The following is a 16,550-nucleotide window of genomic DNA, read 5'->3' as shown; positions in this document are numbered from 1 at the left end:
CGTATGGTACGAAACCAAATTTTAGGGAAAATATGGCCGCATAACAAAACCTATGCAAGGAACTGTATAATGCTTTGGGTTAAAATATACTGTATATTTCTAAATAATTTTCATTTGATGCAAGCCAAAAAATTAAGGACGGATAGTGTACCTGAGTAGCAATATAACATCCAACTAATGCTAACTAGCTGCCTTTTGTACACAGCCGTAGGTTACGAAATGAGTAAAAGGTTGGTTTCGACAGAACGGAAGGATGATGAAGCGAAATTGACAAGTTGGAAAACAAATGAAGATGAACCGACCGAGAGACCGAGAAACAGTGCTCTACCTTTAAACATGCATGCAAAGTACATACAGTACGTGCACACATACACACGTACGTACGTATACGGGCTTCAAATTCGACCAACTTGCCTTATCGACTCGTACATGTCGAGTTATATTTTGATTTGTTTTGCTAATGGATCGAATTACGCCCTTCTGTTCAAGCAAGATGAGTTGAGGTCCATGACTGGCCTAGTCAGCCAGTCTCATCGTTCACACACCGCAGTGCCTGACGCTGTACGTACCTACATGCCTGACACATAATGGTCATGCCAGTCATATGCAATCCCTAGATATAGAAAATATGAGATAAGTCGGATGTTTAATGTTTTCGAAATCAGATGCTGTCACCTAATCTCATGGATGTCATGTCGCGAGTCTTGTCATTTAACATTTTGTTCTTGTGTGTGGTCTAATTCAACTTGCGTGTGCTTTTTTGCTTCTGCACCTCCGTTTTTTTATTTACTTAGATATTTAGTTTTTCAACTTTGGCAAGCTCTCAGATACTTTTGAAAGACTCCAAATTGCTATAATAGCTACAAATTAAAGGTTTTCTTCTCTCTTGCAGATGCACGGATATGACCTGATGCATACGAACGGGGACATGACACAAACGCCAACTGACCTCACCAGTCACCACGACTCCACGGACTCTTACGTAACTTACCTGGAGAGTGACGACAGCCTCAATCAGGACACGTCCAGTCCTTAATTTACCTACACGTACTAATTAATCGATGCTAATTTTACAGTGTGAAGAGTATTGATGCGTTGTTATTGATATACAATGGAGACTTTTATCTCTCTTTTCTCATTTAATTTCTCTCTAAAAATGAAACGAGTCTCATCTCATGCATGTCACAATATGCGGTTTTTGATTTTTGTATTGAATAAAGGAATGACCAACTTTTATAAATCGACAAATTATCTTTAGTTTTCATTCTATCTAAGTCAAGAAAGAGCAAAGACCACCAGAGACAGCAGTTTTATATGGGTTACTTATGTAATTGCACATCTAGTTTTTTCAAAACAATTTTGAACCACCCAACATTACATTTTTCTGTATGAATGTAGTTTACATAAAACATGGATACATAAAACATGGATATACAAATATAAGAAACAGAATATCAAACAAATAACGCTAAAATTTAAGAAACATTGTAATAAATTCCTCTGTACGTAAACTTGTGCATTTCCGGTTATAAATTAAAAATAAAGTACTTAAGTTTACTGTAGCATATTTCGAGCAAGGTGTATATTTATGTAGGGGAGAAAGTGTACATGGGCATATGTAACTAATAATGGTGGTACAGCGTTCCAAAATTTTTCAAAACTTACTTTAGCGTTTCTTGCGTGTTAGGAAATTTTGTGAATATAGTATTAATTATATAGTTATAGTTGCTACATAGTTCTGATAAAAGATACAATTTTCTGTTTTTTACGGTGACCATAAACCATATTTATTTGCTTAATCTGTAGTAGTTGCAGTTACAAATCACTACTAACATCAGTAAAGAAAGTTTATTACAAATGTAAATTCAAGCTGCTTTGTAAGCTTAACCGTACGACACAAAGTCGAATGCATTTACATCAGTCTGTTAAATGTTTGTCATTAATTGAAGCGAATTTCAATTGTCGAAAAGAAATTAAAAAATCAAGAATTGTTGAGAATTAAACAAATAAGCGTGTACGTGTAATTTTTTGCTAGCATTCTGCATACAGCACCTCTCAAAAGGGTCACTTTGACGAAAACCAAGCGACGCTTTCACAAGGGAAAGTAGTTGAAAGGTTTCGTTTGTACACATTCTGCCATCTTCCATCAAGGGAACTGGTCTCTCGAAACAACGGTACGAGAAGGTATCACGGAAGGTTGTGCTGCTGGGGGCATAATAATTTATCGGTTTTATGGTTTCTCGGTTTCTGGGAATAATTTTTACTACAGGTTTATTAACTATGAAATGAGACAAATCAGTTCATGGACATTTAATCTTTAATTTATTTTTCTCTGTCTTTTGACTACTCTACAGAAATAAATACGCTTGTTTTTTAAGTTTCTTAATGTTGGTACATCATATACATTTACACATTCATACCATTACATACAAAGTTTTGTCGCATAAAATAAAAAATACAGCCATTTTAGACTTTTTTTCAAATACGTGTAGGACAATAATTTTTAAATAAAGAAAATATATATAGGGGTGTTGGAAATACAGATTTTTATACGATATTTTTACACGGGATGAGCTCATATTAAGCAAGATGCTCACACGATGATATATTTAATCTCGGGTGTGCAAGCAGCTTGATATTAATAGTGCATTTTAATATAAATACATAATTTCACATAAATACTCATGTTTGACTAGTTATACAAATGTACACACATATTTGGTAATTTCCATAAATACTTGTTCAGAAGCACGAGCATCTGCCCTCCACCAACGACAGTGACTATTCAATTATTACGCAAGTAAGAGTATTTTTCAGGAAATTGAGGACTTGTTGGGTTGCAGCTCCGCAGTTGGTCAATTCCAATTCCTTGAGATTTCGGAGCGCAGTCACGGAGCACAAAGTGGATGGGGCGATACTTGTGCAACCTTTCAAATAAAATTGAGAAATTACGACCTGTGCATAATTATGACCTTTTTTATGAATTTGTACTCAACTCACCAGCCAGTGACAAATATTGCAACTTTTTCATGTGAATCATGTGATGAATGGCTGCATCTCTTATGCTGCACCATCGAAGGGATAATATCTTTAAACTTGGCATAGTGCTGCAAGTAAATTATACATAGATCAAGTTAATCTTGTGCCGTTTTTAAAAATAGATTTTAATAAGTTTTTTTATTTAATACGCCAAGTATCCAATTCCCAAATCAGTGACTAGAGAGCAGCTGAAATTCACGAGTAGAATTTTCAAATGCAAATATTAATACTTCAATTGATTTCTGAAACTGTACCGATCAAGAATAAGCCCTTCAAGACAAGTCAGGTCACATGCGATACACTCCAAACTCGCGTCCGTAATTCTTGGACACCAGCTCAAATCTAGCATAAGGGAAGTAATAAAGATACGTATTATTGTAATGCTTAAATGGTTAATCATGTTCTCTTTGTACCCAGTATAATAATATTATAAAAGTGATCCATGAGACTTTATGTGCTTAAGTAATAACTCTTTACCTAATGACTTTAATTGATGCAAGTTCTCGGCGAGTACCTCCACTCCTTCGTCGGTAATTTTGGAGCAACCAGACAACTGTCAATATAACAAATAAATTAATTTCATTTTCACTGATTACAATTTTTTTAAAATATAAATACTTAAAATTCATTTCTCGTTTTGAATATCGTCGTGCAAGAATCGACTCGCCTTTTGCGATAACGACGATTCGCTCTAAGCATTCTTCAACGACGATATTATGCAATAATTAACTTTCTTTTCTAATTATTATATCTTTTGAACAAGAAAGAATTTAAGGTTATACTTTGATTATAGCATTTACTCACACTCAGTATTTTTAATTGGGGTAGACCAGATACTGAAATTTGAAAAAAGACGCATGATTAGTTTTTCATGGTTAGTTTTTACTAAAGATTCGTGATTATTCAGTACCAATGTGGAGGACGGTTTGATTTGTCAATTCCCAACACGAATTTAATTTCAAAGTAGTAAGCGTCGAGTTGCTTTTTGGGTTGAAGGACGCAAGTGCCGAATCGGTAACATGGTAAGCCTGCAAGTGAGTGTTAAACGTTTAACTTTATCCCGTCATACTTATCATGGAAAAAACGAATATTTTCTAGGTAGACAGTCTAAACTTTCTGAAAGTAGGGAATTTATAAAGTAGATGATCACCATCAATCGATCACAAAGAATCGGTCAAACTTTTTAACGATGAGTACAACGTCGCTCCCAAACCACCAACTTTCTCCAGAACTGTAGTATGATACAATCATTTTGATTGAATTTTGTACAATGGTTATATTTTTCACTGAATACTGAATACTGTTTATCACCTAATTTGATGCCGTAACAGCTTTGAAATATGTCTGATGAGATTTATAGATATGTTTAGATATATAGAGATATGTATTTCTAGATATTATAAATATATTTATAGGAACATTTTCTGCAACTATTAAATCTGTTATATTTATAGTTTTACATATAGTTAGTCCCCTCAGGTGAAAGGACCTCATATGGGTGAATTATTTATAAAATGTATCGGAATTTCTACCTCAGAGGAAGCTGAGTAATTTCACATCGCCACAGGTGGCCTCAAACTAGGTTGCATGAAAATCCTATATTGCAAACACTTTGTGTTCAACATCGTATTTATATATTCGGAAAAGTTTCATACCATGATTTAAAACTTTCACGTACATTTCTTTCTGCGGTGCTACAAGAATGCGAGGATGGGATGGAAAGAAATTGAAACAACATCTCAAGTTGACAAAAGAACATTTTTTGTTAGGGTTTGCGCGTCGTGTTTGCCTGCCAGAGGCAGGATTATGGTGAATATATGGAACGAATGAATGACGCAATTTCTCCTAAAATAGACTTATTTGTGCGATATCCGATTACCTATGCATCCTAATACGCTAGGTGTTTTATACCATTAGGTTGAATCCCTATTCTGTTTTTAACCGGGCAACATATACATGAACCAATATGCACTTGCAATATTAGGAATAAAATATTACTTTTATGGGAAAGTGAAAGTTGATGTGCAGAAATTGTCCGCAAAAACTTTTCGTATAATTTATCATTGCAACTCGCGGAAAGACCAAAGTGAATGCCAATCGTGATGGATAAACTAAACTTTATTTAAACATAAATTTTTAGTAAATGTGTTAGCATTTTTGGATTGACGGAATATGAAAGTGCCAATAAAAAACAAAATTGAACAGAAATTGGACATCGTTTCGTTCTTAGTTTGTGATTTCATATCGAATCGAATATATTTCTTACGCCAACTACGTATATGATGAGTATGATGAGTGTAAGATGATCAAATCATTACCATAAATATCTAGTAGTCGCTATCTGTTAGTCTCGAAATTGTCAGAGTGAATGCTCTTTATCTTTGGTCCCCACATCATATGCCTTTAACTAATCACCTGTCTATAGATAGATACATGTATGTATGTATATGTAGAACTTAAGTACTGGCGATGAGTAAATGGGCAAGGGCGTTGTTAAATATACTGTAACGTTTTATAATAATAAAACTGGAGAATTTACAAACGTCGAGATAATTTGTTAAAGAAAATGAGAAAGAAAAATATTGTTTGTCCTATTACTTATGCTTTCAACAGTTCAGTAAAATCAGAATGCAATGTCTTTACGCCCACAAAGTATACGTACCTATGTACGTATGTTGCGACTTTTGTGTGGGTGGATGAACTAAGATTATGAAAATATTTTAAAATTTATACAAACCTGAACTTCCAGAGACTGTAGTGCAGTAAGACTGCGAGCGACGTAGGCGACGGACGTGTCCGCGATATGAATACAATCATATATAACGAGTCGTAAAAGTTTTTTGGGCAAAGCGACATTGAGTCCATCTTCAGAAATTTCATTGCAGGAAGATAATTCCAGCTCTTGCAAATTTCCAAGATGATCGAGTAAATTGTACAAGCCCTGTAATTTTGTAAATCAAGCAGATTTTTTACTCCAATTTATATCTACCTAAGAATAAGTCAATTGCAAGAATATTATGCCAGGATGACCCACACTGATTTTTTTTAATTAACCATTTAAAGAGGACAAGTAAAAGTCATGATGTCCATAATTCGTGTCACCAGGCGACAGTAGAGTTACCTTAATTCGTGAGGGAGCTTTATTTCTAAGGGATCATTATTCGTAACCAAAAATGCCAGTCAAATATGTTACTCCGTGACAACATTTTCACAAAAAATTTTAATTTCTAGCCCGACCCAAGGCTTATGTACCCGTGTTGCCCATCTGTACGATGATAATTCTTTTTAAAATTATCCGATCGACTTGATATTTTCCACACATATAGACCATCCAAATACACAACTCGAGTTCGAAGACTGGTTCGATCGGTCAAGTGGTTGGCCGGTAGGGGTCATATGGGTGTTGGGGTCAAGGGTAACGAAAATTCAAAATTTGCGTGAAAGTTTATAATGACTTGCAATGGAAGAATATGACGTGGAATTGAATAGATTTTTATCTTGAGGTACCCTATAGGGTAAATGTTAATCCTAAGTTATTTCTCGACTCCATGCTTCAGCTGATTATATCAATTTTAAGAAATCGGTGTGGACCATCCCCTCCCCTAGTGTCCCTCTGCAAATTTTTGTTCATATTTAACTTCCTATTATTTCATGAGAAAGCAGTAAAGATCTCTGGTCCTAATTTCAGCTTTCCATGTTAATCCCTGAAAATTGGTGGGGGTCACCGCATAGGGTCCTTCCAGATTCCAATGTATATTCTTCCATGAAGAGCCATAAGAAAACCAAATGCCAAATTTCAGAACGATATGACGATTTTGAAAAATCAGTATGGGTCACCCAATAAGACCCCTCCAGATGAAAATTTTACCAATTTGAGAAAATATTTTTCTTTTAAGAAGACCCATAAGCAATCTTTCTACCAAATTTCAGTTCTATATTACGACTTTGCAAAATCAGTTGGGGTCCCTCACCATAGGGTTCCTCAAGATTAGTGATGGTAATCCGTAACCGATCCTATCCTAGGATCGTAAAAACTCGGATAGGATCGGATTTTCACACGGATCGGATAGAGGATCCGAGGATCAGACAATCCGATCCGATCCGAACCGATGAAATCCTAGGATCGCACAGGATCCTCGGATCATCCGATGTAAACTCGTTTCACATTTGGTGAGTTCATCACATGGCGTACATTATCCGAATGAGCCGAATTATCCTATTATTTAACACCAGTTATTTTTATTTCGGCCTTTAAATTATTCAATTTCGTATGATTTCAACGCCAAAATGAAAATAACTGGTGTAAAATAATAGAATAATTCGGCTCATTCGGGTAATGTACGATGAACTCACCAAAAACCGTTCCAATAAATAAAGAAAAGCAGCTGGTAAAGTATTTCCATAGTTAGACACAAGGTGTCTCACACATATCATCCGCGGATATTCTACGATCCTAGGATCGGATCGCATCGGATTTCGAGTAGAACCGGGAGCCGATCCGATCCTAAAGCGAGCAAATCCGATCCGATCCGATCCTGTATTTATCCGATCCTATCCTACGGATCGGTTAATTTAGGATACGGATTACCATCCCTACTCAAGATGAAAATTTTTCCAACTTGAACTCATTTTTATCTATTAGGAGCCATTAGCAACCTCTGTGCCAAATTTCAGCTTTCTACGACAATTTCGAAATTTTGGTGCATAATACCCACCCACCCAGATGACCCATACGGGTCAACCAGGGGACCGCTTTTGCCTATCTTCGAACTCGGTTCCTAACTTTGTCCAATATGCATCTGGTAAAAATTTCAAGTCAATCGGCCAACTCGTTCCATAGTTATCTATAGACAGACGGACAGACGGACGGACGAACGGACATGACAATTACAGAAGCCCTGGTTCGGGCTAAATAACAAATGTCGACGTCACGAATTATGGCGAATTTGCCTGAGAACGACAAACGTCTACGTCACGAATTAAGGTAAGGTTTTCTGTGGCAACATATGTCGTCGTCACGAGTTATGGAGCGGATTTTGGCGATGACATATGCCTTTGTCACGAATTATGGACAAGTCGCCAAAGCGACATATGCCACTTTCACAGATTAAATGGTTAAGAAAGATACGGGGACAAAGTATTTGGTTCGTGCTAAGCCAAATATGTACATACGACGATATAAATAAAAATCATGTGTAATACTGCCTTATGTATTTTAACTTCCTCTCATCATACTAAAAATTTGTGATAATTTGTAAGATTTTTAACCTTAAATGAAATGAGACAATTGATTGAATTTGATTTGTCTATACATACCTTGTCACTGAGGCTGGATTTCTGAATCTTTAGTGTTTCAACCAAGGAAGACCCTTGAGAAAAATGAATTATCACATTTTATTAGCAGAAAGATTCACAAGTTATCACATCTTATCTCACCTTGGGAAAAGTGAATGATTACATCCTCGGCATCCTCGTCTGTTGCAGACTCCAATTTCAGACTGGTGAATCTATAAAATATAGAGGCAGCACATTGAGCTGGTTGTCGATAAATTTGTTGGCATTTTAAAATCATCAATTTTATTAGCTGATTGTTTTACAGTCCATGATTGATTAAAAAATCCTCGTAAAATAAAAATATCTTAGCCAACAAACTGAATGATCGGATGGAATTAACTGAACTATGTACGTCCATCTCGATGAGACTAATTTTGAAAAGATCAAGCCCACCTACCACGCATTTCAATTAGAAAATTATCCAACGGGATTTAGTGAAAAAATGTGCTGCTCACACAATTTTATGGCATAATTGCTTTCTCGCTAATAAATCTTTCTCTCATTCGTATATCGAGGCTTCGAGTTTGTGGTGAATTACCTATGTCTGCCTTAAATTCTTTAATTTAGATTCATGTGATAAGCTCATGCCGATACAAATTAAAAACGGAAACTACGAGTTCTGGGCATGTATTGGAGGAGAAAGTTGATTAGTTGTACACGTCGGAGTAGTGGTTACTTATTAAGCAAGGCTTTTCCGTGGATTACCATCGGCCTGAGCACCCAGACAAAAGAAAACTCAACCAACATATGTATGTACCTCTCACTCACTGGAGATTCAGGAAAAATGTGAGACGGGAGCGAAGCAGAAAAGAAAGTACCAGCCCGAATCAATCAAGTCCATCACCGACCGTGTAGATTTACATGCAGAGTCGCGCTATGCCCTTTCATGAGAAAAGAATTCTTGAGAGTCTGCATGCGAATTTCCCATTAGTTTGAAGACGAGAATGTACATGCTTAGGATTAAGCAATGCATATAACAACATTTCTCATGCTAAATATACCAACGTTATGTATGCAATCCAAACAATTTTAACCTTTATGAAGTGTGTCAACACAAAAAAATCAGCTCTCGGTTGGTTGTTTATCATGAAAAAAACGTGTTATGCTATCCATAAAGTGGGGAAAGATGTATTATGTTCACGAGTGTGTAAAAATATAATTACATTCTAAACAACGAGATCTACTCATTCACAGTCGTAAAATTAACAATATACAAAGAAACAGCTTGTAATCATTCATGATTTAGATTGAAAATCCTGTTATTTTATTTCTTCATACGTTTTCTACTCTGACCCTGAGATTAAAGGTCACAGGAGGATCCATAGTATAAAAATAAAGTGGAATATTTTTAGAGTTCTCGAAATTAGACTTGTTCCCCATTTTTTCTCATGAATTTCTTTCCTTTGATTTCGAATTATGACACGACACATCAATGCAGACTCTCCAAGTCAAAAAGAAATAGTAAAAAAGTGTGATGAATTGAGTTTTTTGGCAATATAGTCGTGGGCTGCTCCATTTATACGATCAGTTATTCTGAGAAATATCAAAGACTTTTAAATTAAAACGTATGAAGCGTGCAATGATGTGATGTTATCTCCCAAAAATCATGAAACTTCAACTTATCACCCGTGCTAATATTAGATAATTTAGTGAGATCTGAAATCATCTATCGTTACAACTAAATGCCAGACTTGAGATCACGCTACAATATTCCATAGGACTCGTTGGTTGTTAGTTTGGGGACGTATTAGAAAAATAAATTTGGAAAACAATATGGTTTCTTACCCTCGTTTGACTAGTCCCCCGTAGAATCGTCTCCTTATTCCAGCGTTCAGATCGGTTCGAACTCCTCTCAGTTCTTTGCATTTTAAAACCGGAATCAGTTCTCCCCAGAATACTCGCCCCAGCCCGTAAGCAGTGTCTTGCAAGGGAGAACAAAGTATCTCACATTAATCATGAATCCTGAATTATGTCGAGATTTTTTTGTATACGTAAAATGAAGATGAAATAAATTGAGTAAAATGTACCTCTCCACTTTCGGCAGACCATTGGCAAAACGAGCTTTTCACTCCCAAAGAAATACTTTGTGAAGAATGTTTGCAGAAACTCCTCGTCCGTCCATAGTTGAGAATGGTGGCTAAGCATTTTTTTATGTCGTGGTGTCTTTTTTTGAAGGGTGGAGAATTTTCGTGGTGTTTGGGGTGTAGAGGTCACGGATCCTCCAGAGGTTGTTCCAAGTGGTCCGCCTCCTCCTCCCCCCATGGAAGAAGAACAGGAAGAAGCGTTTGAGGAAGAATGTCCCGTAAGGGTTGTGATGTGCTGTGGGAGGACTGCAATTCCTCCGTGTTTGTTTGTCCCCCCGATGGAATATGTCCCTCCCCCACCAGCAGCTCCGGAACCGTTCTCCGCGGTGGGGGTCTCCTGTTGCGCATGATTGTTATGGTTATGCCCATTTGCTCCTGGGTTGCTCAGCACGGCCGGCTTGGGTGGAACCTCTGGTGGCTTCTTGGCATCTTTTCGTTTAAGGCGCATTATACACTTTGTTATTTCGGCTGACGCCTAAATGTGCATTGTTTTCATGATAATGATATACGTATGAATACTCGTATATACAATTCTTGTTATTATTGTTACCCGATCAATCATCCCCGACGAGGGGAAGATCCTTTTAGTGTTATCTATATTGTACGAGTTTACTTCGGACGAAGCCACGTTGGAAACAAATTGATTAGTGGGATGATGATGAGTGGAGAAGTCGTTTGGATTTTTTTAAAGAATCACTCCATGTATATTGAAATGATTTTTAATTGATGTGTTTGTTTTCCTTCTTCCTGACTTGGCTGTCTAAAAAATGCGAGAGTAGTTTATGACTTTGAATCAAATCTGCATACGTAAATAGCAGTTGATGCAGAATCATATACATCAGCTCAAATCATGCATAAATAAATATAAATCATGCATAACATAAAACATACTGTATTACCATGCTTTTGATTGTTTGTTTTAGTGCACAATTAAGATGAGAGGAAAATCTACCTTATTTAGCTGCACAATCCAGCGCTGTCCACCTTTGATTTCATGTAATTTTGATATGTTATATGTGTTTCATTTAATTTTGCACTTAATACTGCTTCCAAGTCCGGTCAGTTAAAGATAGCTTGAAATTCGTGTTCAATCGTATATTTGATAATTTAAAAATGCTAAATTTGCAATCAGTATTCCTTAAATTTCAGTCGTTTGTTTTGTTAACCTTGTTTCAAAATGAGATCAGGATAAACTTCAGTGCGTAGAAATTATTGAATTGGTTGCGTACATGTGTACTTTGAAGGAAGCGTACGTGAAGCTATAGCGCTTGATTAAGATTATGTTTGTGGTCTCATGCGGTAATTTGTTTGACGTATGTGTTTGTGTAATAAGACTAATTTCAACTATTAGCTTGTAACTAATTTCAGCAATTTAGGTTATCGAGTTATATTGATATCAAGTTACTAATCTCAAGATATATGTAGGGGCAATATGCAGACTCGGGGTTCTATTTACAAATTGCCCGGAATATTGGTCCCAATTTCCGGCATATCTCTCCCCAGTAAATATCAAAATATGATGAAGTAGGTTACTCGTAAAGAGGTTCCATGATGCCAATAATTTTGAAATGAACGATTTTGAGTTTAAGGAATGTGTGTCGCTTTTTGCTTTCCGTTCCAAGTCTTCTCAGGGTGCAGGTGGTGTTGATGATGAGAATTGGAACGACGACGATGGAATTTAATACGCGAAATGCGGTTCGGAGAGTAAACCTCACGGGTTTCTATACAACACTAGTTCTATCAACTGAGAAAACGCTCGACTTGTACAGTTGAAGAGTAGAATTGTAGAGAGAGAGAGAGAGAGATGCGTTTACGAAGCAAGTTTCCCAATGCTCTGGTCGCGTAAAAAGTAGCGGATGGTGTATGAAACAGGAGGATGGAGGTTTTGTCAGAATTCTAACAGGAAACCAGTGAGAAATGCTCCGAACCCGATGGGGACCGAGGGTAGAGTGAGTCATTCATGTAGGCAGGCTGTTCACTCCACACGTACCAGAGCTACAGTCAGGCACGATTGCTTGACATTTAGTATCTAGGTAACTCTTGTGTCTTTTAACGGTTGCGACAAATGGTGGAGTTACAAATAAAATAATTATTTTTTAAATCGTTGGTACACGTCCCATGGTCGTGTGTACCAACGACTTTGACCTTTAATAACTTTTGAATGGGCAGACATAGAGATTTAATTCGTTAAGATGAAATCATCGTAATTTTTAGCTTGATTTTTTAAGATCAAAATCTCGAGGGTACTATTTCGAAAATTAAATTTGAAATCCCAGTGTGCAGCGTTTGTTTAGCCCGAGTTAGGGTCAGTGTCAGCTTCTAAACTTTAGTCAGACGACCTGCACCAACTACTATTCGTAATCGGCAAAAATGTTCCCACAATCCAGCATGCAAAATTTCAGCTCCTTGACCAATTTTAAAACCAGTACGGGTCTCAGTCTTCTGGGCTGGGCCCACAAAAATATTCATATTCGATGAATATGAACATTATTCATATTCGATGAATATGAACATTATTCATATTCTTTAGTCTGATGTGCCCTTACCCATGATACCGAATTTTATTTTTATTCTACCAATATAAAAAGCAGCGTGGGTCACCTTGTTAAATCTCTGTGGAAAAAATCTTAATATTTAGTTCATATTTTTCAATCTGGTCTACCCCCACGGGGTCGTGCCAAATTTCAGTCTTCTACGAGTGTCTAATTTCATCTTTTTAATACAATTTTTGAAAATCGATATGGGTCACCCCCTTAAAGGTCCCTCCACATAAAAATGGTACCAATTTCAATTCATATTCTTTCATCAGGGGCCATTAGCAATCTCTGCACTAATTTCAGCTCGATGGATAATTTTCAAAAATCGGTATGGTATCGGGTCCCTCCAGTCGGAAATTTTCCCAATTTAAATTCATATTCTTCAATTAGACACCATTAGCAATCTCAATGCCAGTTTACAGCTTTCAACGAGGATTTTGAAATACTCCACCCACCCAGATGACCACCACAGGTCAACCACTTAATTGATTTCGCCCATCTTCAAACTTAACTCCTCATTTGTCACATACTACATGTATACCAAATTTAAAGTCGCTAGGCCGAGTTTAACGAAAGTTATCGTAAAATGATCGGACGGACAGACAGACGGACAGACAGACGGACATGACGGTTACAAAATTACATTTCCAAAACTGTAACCAATGGCATATTTTCAACAATTTTTAGTTTTCTAAAATTGAAAATTTATTTTGTAACTCGGCCATTTGTCGTAACCTTATAGATTGATAAAGTGTCAAATAATCTTGACAGTCAGGGTACTTTCCCACACACATACTGCCCAGCATATCCCAGGATCAATAAAGTCTCCTTGGTGATCCGGGCGCTTCCGATCGATACTTTGGAAGATGACATGAACTATGAATAGAAAAACGTGGATGCATAAGGTTTACATACTACTTGCACATCCAGACAGTAATAAGTGCGTCGTTTTCCCATGTAGGTAACCATGCATGCACGAGTTTGGTTTGATTGCATAGATTTCAGGGGGAAGGAAATGCATTCGTTTTATTTCTGCTGTCGATGATGACCGTAATGACTTAAGTTTGCTCATGTCAAATTTGGATGAGGAGAGAAGGGTCAGACAGGAGTGAGTTGTTCGTGCCAATGTCTACGAGTTGAAGTTCTTTGCAATCCGCATCACATTTAACTCTTATGAACTTTTATGCTTAACTGATATTTCATGTTCCAAAATCTAACTCTAATCTAAATTTTTGAAAATAAGTCAGAGTTCAAAGATAAGCTGGCCCCAGACTCTATGATTTACTCATGCCTTGCTTATCACCTCGACAACATTTACACAGCATCCATACTTCCTCTTGCTGTGCTAATTACAATTATATTATATTATATTATATTCACACATAATAGTGAATATAATATATATCAGTACTTGTATTGGGAAACTTTTGGATTTACAATAATAGGAAACACTGGTTTCTATTGAACAGGAAATCATTTGAATGTTGACATATGTACGGCTGCTTGGTATTGGTAAGTCCAAATAGTTTTGAGAAAACTGAAAATTTGAACAGCAGGTTCCAGTTCCAAAATCCTTTTTAGTTGATGTCATCTCTTATTGCGAAATAATTTAATGCAACAAAGCAACAAGTCGGCCCAACTGCCTCAGGGAAAAGCCATTCTCTGAATGCTTTCATGGATATGTGATCATTTGTACGTAACATGTAGACCTCGAGTTTTGGTCAAGTGCAACAGATCCTTCAATTAATAAAATAGTGCGGTTTAATGACAAAATTTTGTCATTTCAGATTATAAAATATGCTGAACAATATACGTAGAACATATTTTCGTACATGTTTTGATATAAAACGAAAGCAACATTCTTAAAAAAGTGTTTAAACAAAAAAGTTTAAATGGCCTGGGTATAGAAAAATAATATGTAAAATTGATTCTGCACACAAGTTATTCAACTTCTCACGACTAATTTGTACTTATTAAACTAATACTTAAAGAAATATTTAACTGGAATTAATAATAATGCCGCTCATTGTTGTAAATACTTCAAACGTATGAATTAATCTGAGGAAAAAATACAAGCATGCCTTGCAACCATGAATTAGAAATGTGCAAATTAATGTACATTTCTACATATACACTCTGGTACTGGCGCATGTATGCTTCTTATTTAATTTCATGCATATGAACTTAACGCTTGTCAATTGTTGGGCATGCGTGCAATAAATTATTCTGGGATATTTCACCATCCTATGATTTTGCAGCTAAATATTACAAAGCAAATAAGTACAAACCCGTGGACACAGGTTCTATGTTCTCCCAGATGACGGACACCAAAATTCTGAATTATTACATTTCATTGAGTGGCATTGAGAGAGCCAGAGAATCCGTAATCGCATTAGTACACAAATCGCATTAAGGTCAAAATCAGCTCAAACCAATAAGTGTAGAAGGTCAGCAGGTATCTGGTAGGTTCACGTGGAGAACATCGCAAGCAGGATACGCAGCATGGGTAGTCTTCGCCATGTCGAAATGTGATGCATTAGATCCTTGGTAAATATTTACAGATGCTCAACAATATGAGCCTGGCGTATTAACTTCGTCCCTCGCTCCTTCTTCAAAGGAATTGAATTTGACTTTGGAGCTTCAAATCATTGGTCTGTAAGAATGGTAGAGGAGATAGTGCGGACTCTAATTTTAACGTTCATGCCATGAAAAAGTGACATTTAAATTTCCAAATACTTTCATCTTCAAAGAGTAAAAGTCCAAATAAATACGAATGAACAACTTTCTTCATGTTTCAACATCAAACTTTCAACGGAAGTGGAGGTGACATATATTACTTCGTGGTTTATATTTAAAAGAAATGACGGATCTCCTTAAGCCCTAACGACCATATTAAACTATGTGCGCATACATACATACATATAGGCATACTGTATTTTCCCAAAGCTTCCGACAACTTTTTTTGTCCGAGCTTAGTTTAATCTGAGAGTCCCTGATTCTGGCTTTACTGATACTTTTTTGAAAAGACTGCTAGTCTTCTCCCATTTCGTCCTTTTGTGCCCAAGAAAAATTAATCAGTATTGAGTGGTGCTTTCACTTTCCTGGAAATTCTGTACGGCCTTGAGTACGGTTTAGCCATTGAAATATATGTACATATGTTGTATGTATGGCATATTATTGCTAGTAAGTAGACGGGATTAATTTCTCTCGTTCGTTTACTGATATTTAGCTTATGTTGCCATTATTAACGTTCGTTATGAATGGTGAACAAAGACTCCACAGTGAGGTTACGTGCATAATGTACTCGTCTACGTATAGTTTTATTTCCGACAACAATTTTTTAATGTTTTTTTAATTAGTATTTACTTATATATTTAGAAAAGATTAATAAATAACAGGAATTGTGAACTTTTCGGATGTACATAAATTGAGCAATATATATAGGAATAAATGAGACTATTGGTACATAATTTAGTCAGTAAATGTAAATATATATATATTTATGTAAAACTAACTAATCCTAAGCTTAAAATGTATAAATAGTGTGGTCAAAATA

General features: G+C 36.3%; 3 protein-coding genes across 8 annotated transcripts in view; 1 reads left to right on the top strand and 2 right to left on the bottom strand.

Moving 5' to 3' along the window:
* The window catches only part of LOC110863122 (insulin gene enhancer protein ISL-1), a 36,723-nt gene extending 34,716 nt beyond the window's left edge, over positions 1-2,007 (top strand). For all 5 annotated transcript variants that reach the window (XM_022112368.2, XM_022112366.2, XM_022112367.2 and 2 more), the window contains exon 12: positions 893-2,007. In XM_022112368.2, the coding sequence (XP_021968060.1) occupies positions 893-1,036 (144 nt within the window). In that variant the 3' untranslated portion in view covers positions 1,037-2,007. The remainder of the gene's footprint in view (positions 1-892) is intronic.
* A 292-nt stretch (positions 2,008-2,299) lies between these two features.
* Positions 2,300-12,391, bottom strand: LOC110843561 (F-box/LRR-repeat protein 16). The gene is made up of 14 exons (XM_022089531.2): positions 11,410-12,391; positions 11,008-11,217; positions 10,401-10,932; positions 10,159-10,294; positions 8,476-8,546; positions 8,356-8,408; positions 5,777-5,980; positions 3,950-4,067; positions 3,844-3,875; positions 3,517-3,592; positions 3,294-3,381; positions 3,189-3,227; positions 3,001-3,107; positions 2,300-2,927 (listed from the first exon to the last, which is right to left on the bottom strand). Exons 2-14 carry the CDS (start codon positions 11,017-11,019, stop codon positions 2,782-2,784), a joined length of 1,614 nt encoding a protein of 537 aa, XP_021945223.1. The 5' UTR covers positions 11,020-11,217; positions 11,410-12,391; the 3' UTR covers positions 2,300-2,781.
* Positions 12,392-16,407: 4,016 nt separating this feature from the next.
* LOC118433715 (vitelline membrane outer layer protein 1 homolog) overlaps positions 16,408-16,550 on the bottom strand; it is a 3,205-nt gene continuing 3,062 nt past the window's right edge. For both annotated transcript variants that reach the window (XR_004833537.1, XM_035845922.1), the window contains exon 3: positions 16,408-16,550. This exon is cut by the window's right edge and continues 246 nt beyond it. The gene's annotated coding sequence lies outside the window, so the exon portion shown is untranslated.

The sequence above is a fragment of the Folsomia candida genome, unplaced genomic scaffold, assembly GCF_002217175.1.
Source record: "Folsomia candida strain VU population unplaced genomic scaffold, ASM221717v1 Fcan01_Sc001, whole genome shotgun sequence".
Lineage (NCBI taxonomy): Eukaryota > Metazoa > Arthropoda > Collembola > Entomobryomorpha > Isotomidae > Folsomia > Folsomia candida.
Note: the sequence above shows the minus strand (reverse complement) of the source record. Positions and strands in the feature narration are given on the sequence as shown.

Coding starts and splice junctions, on each gene's coding strand:
- LOC110843561 (XM_022089531.2), bottom strand. Junction 4,068..5,776: donor TACAGTCTCTGGAAGTTCAG/GTTTGTATAAAT, acceptor ACTCACTTGCAG/GCTTACCATGTTACCGATTC. Junction 2,928..3,000: donor GCAATATTTGTCACTGGCTG/GTGAGTTGAGTA, acceptor TTTATTTGAAAG/GTTGCACAAGTATCGCCCCA.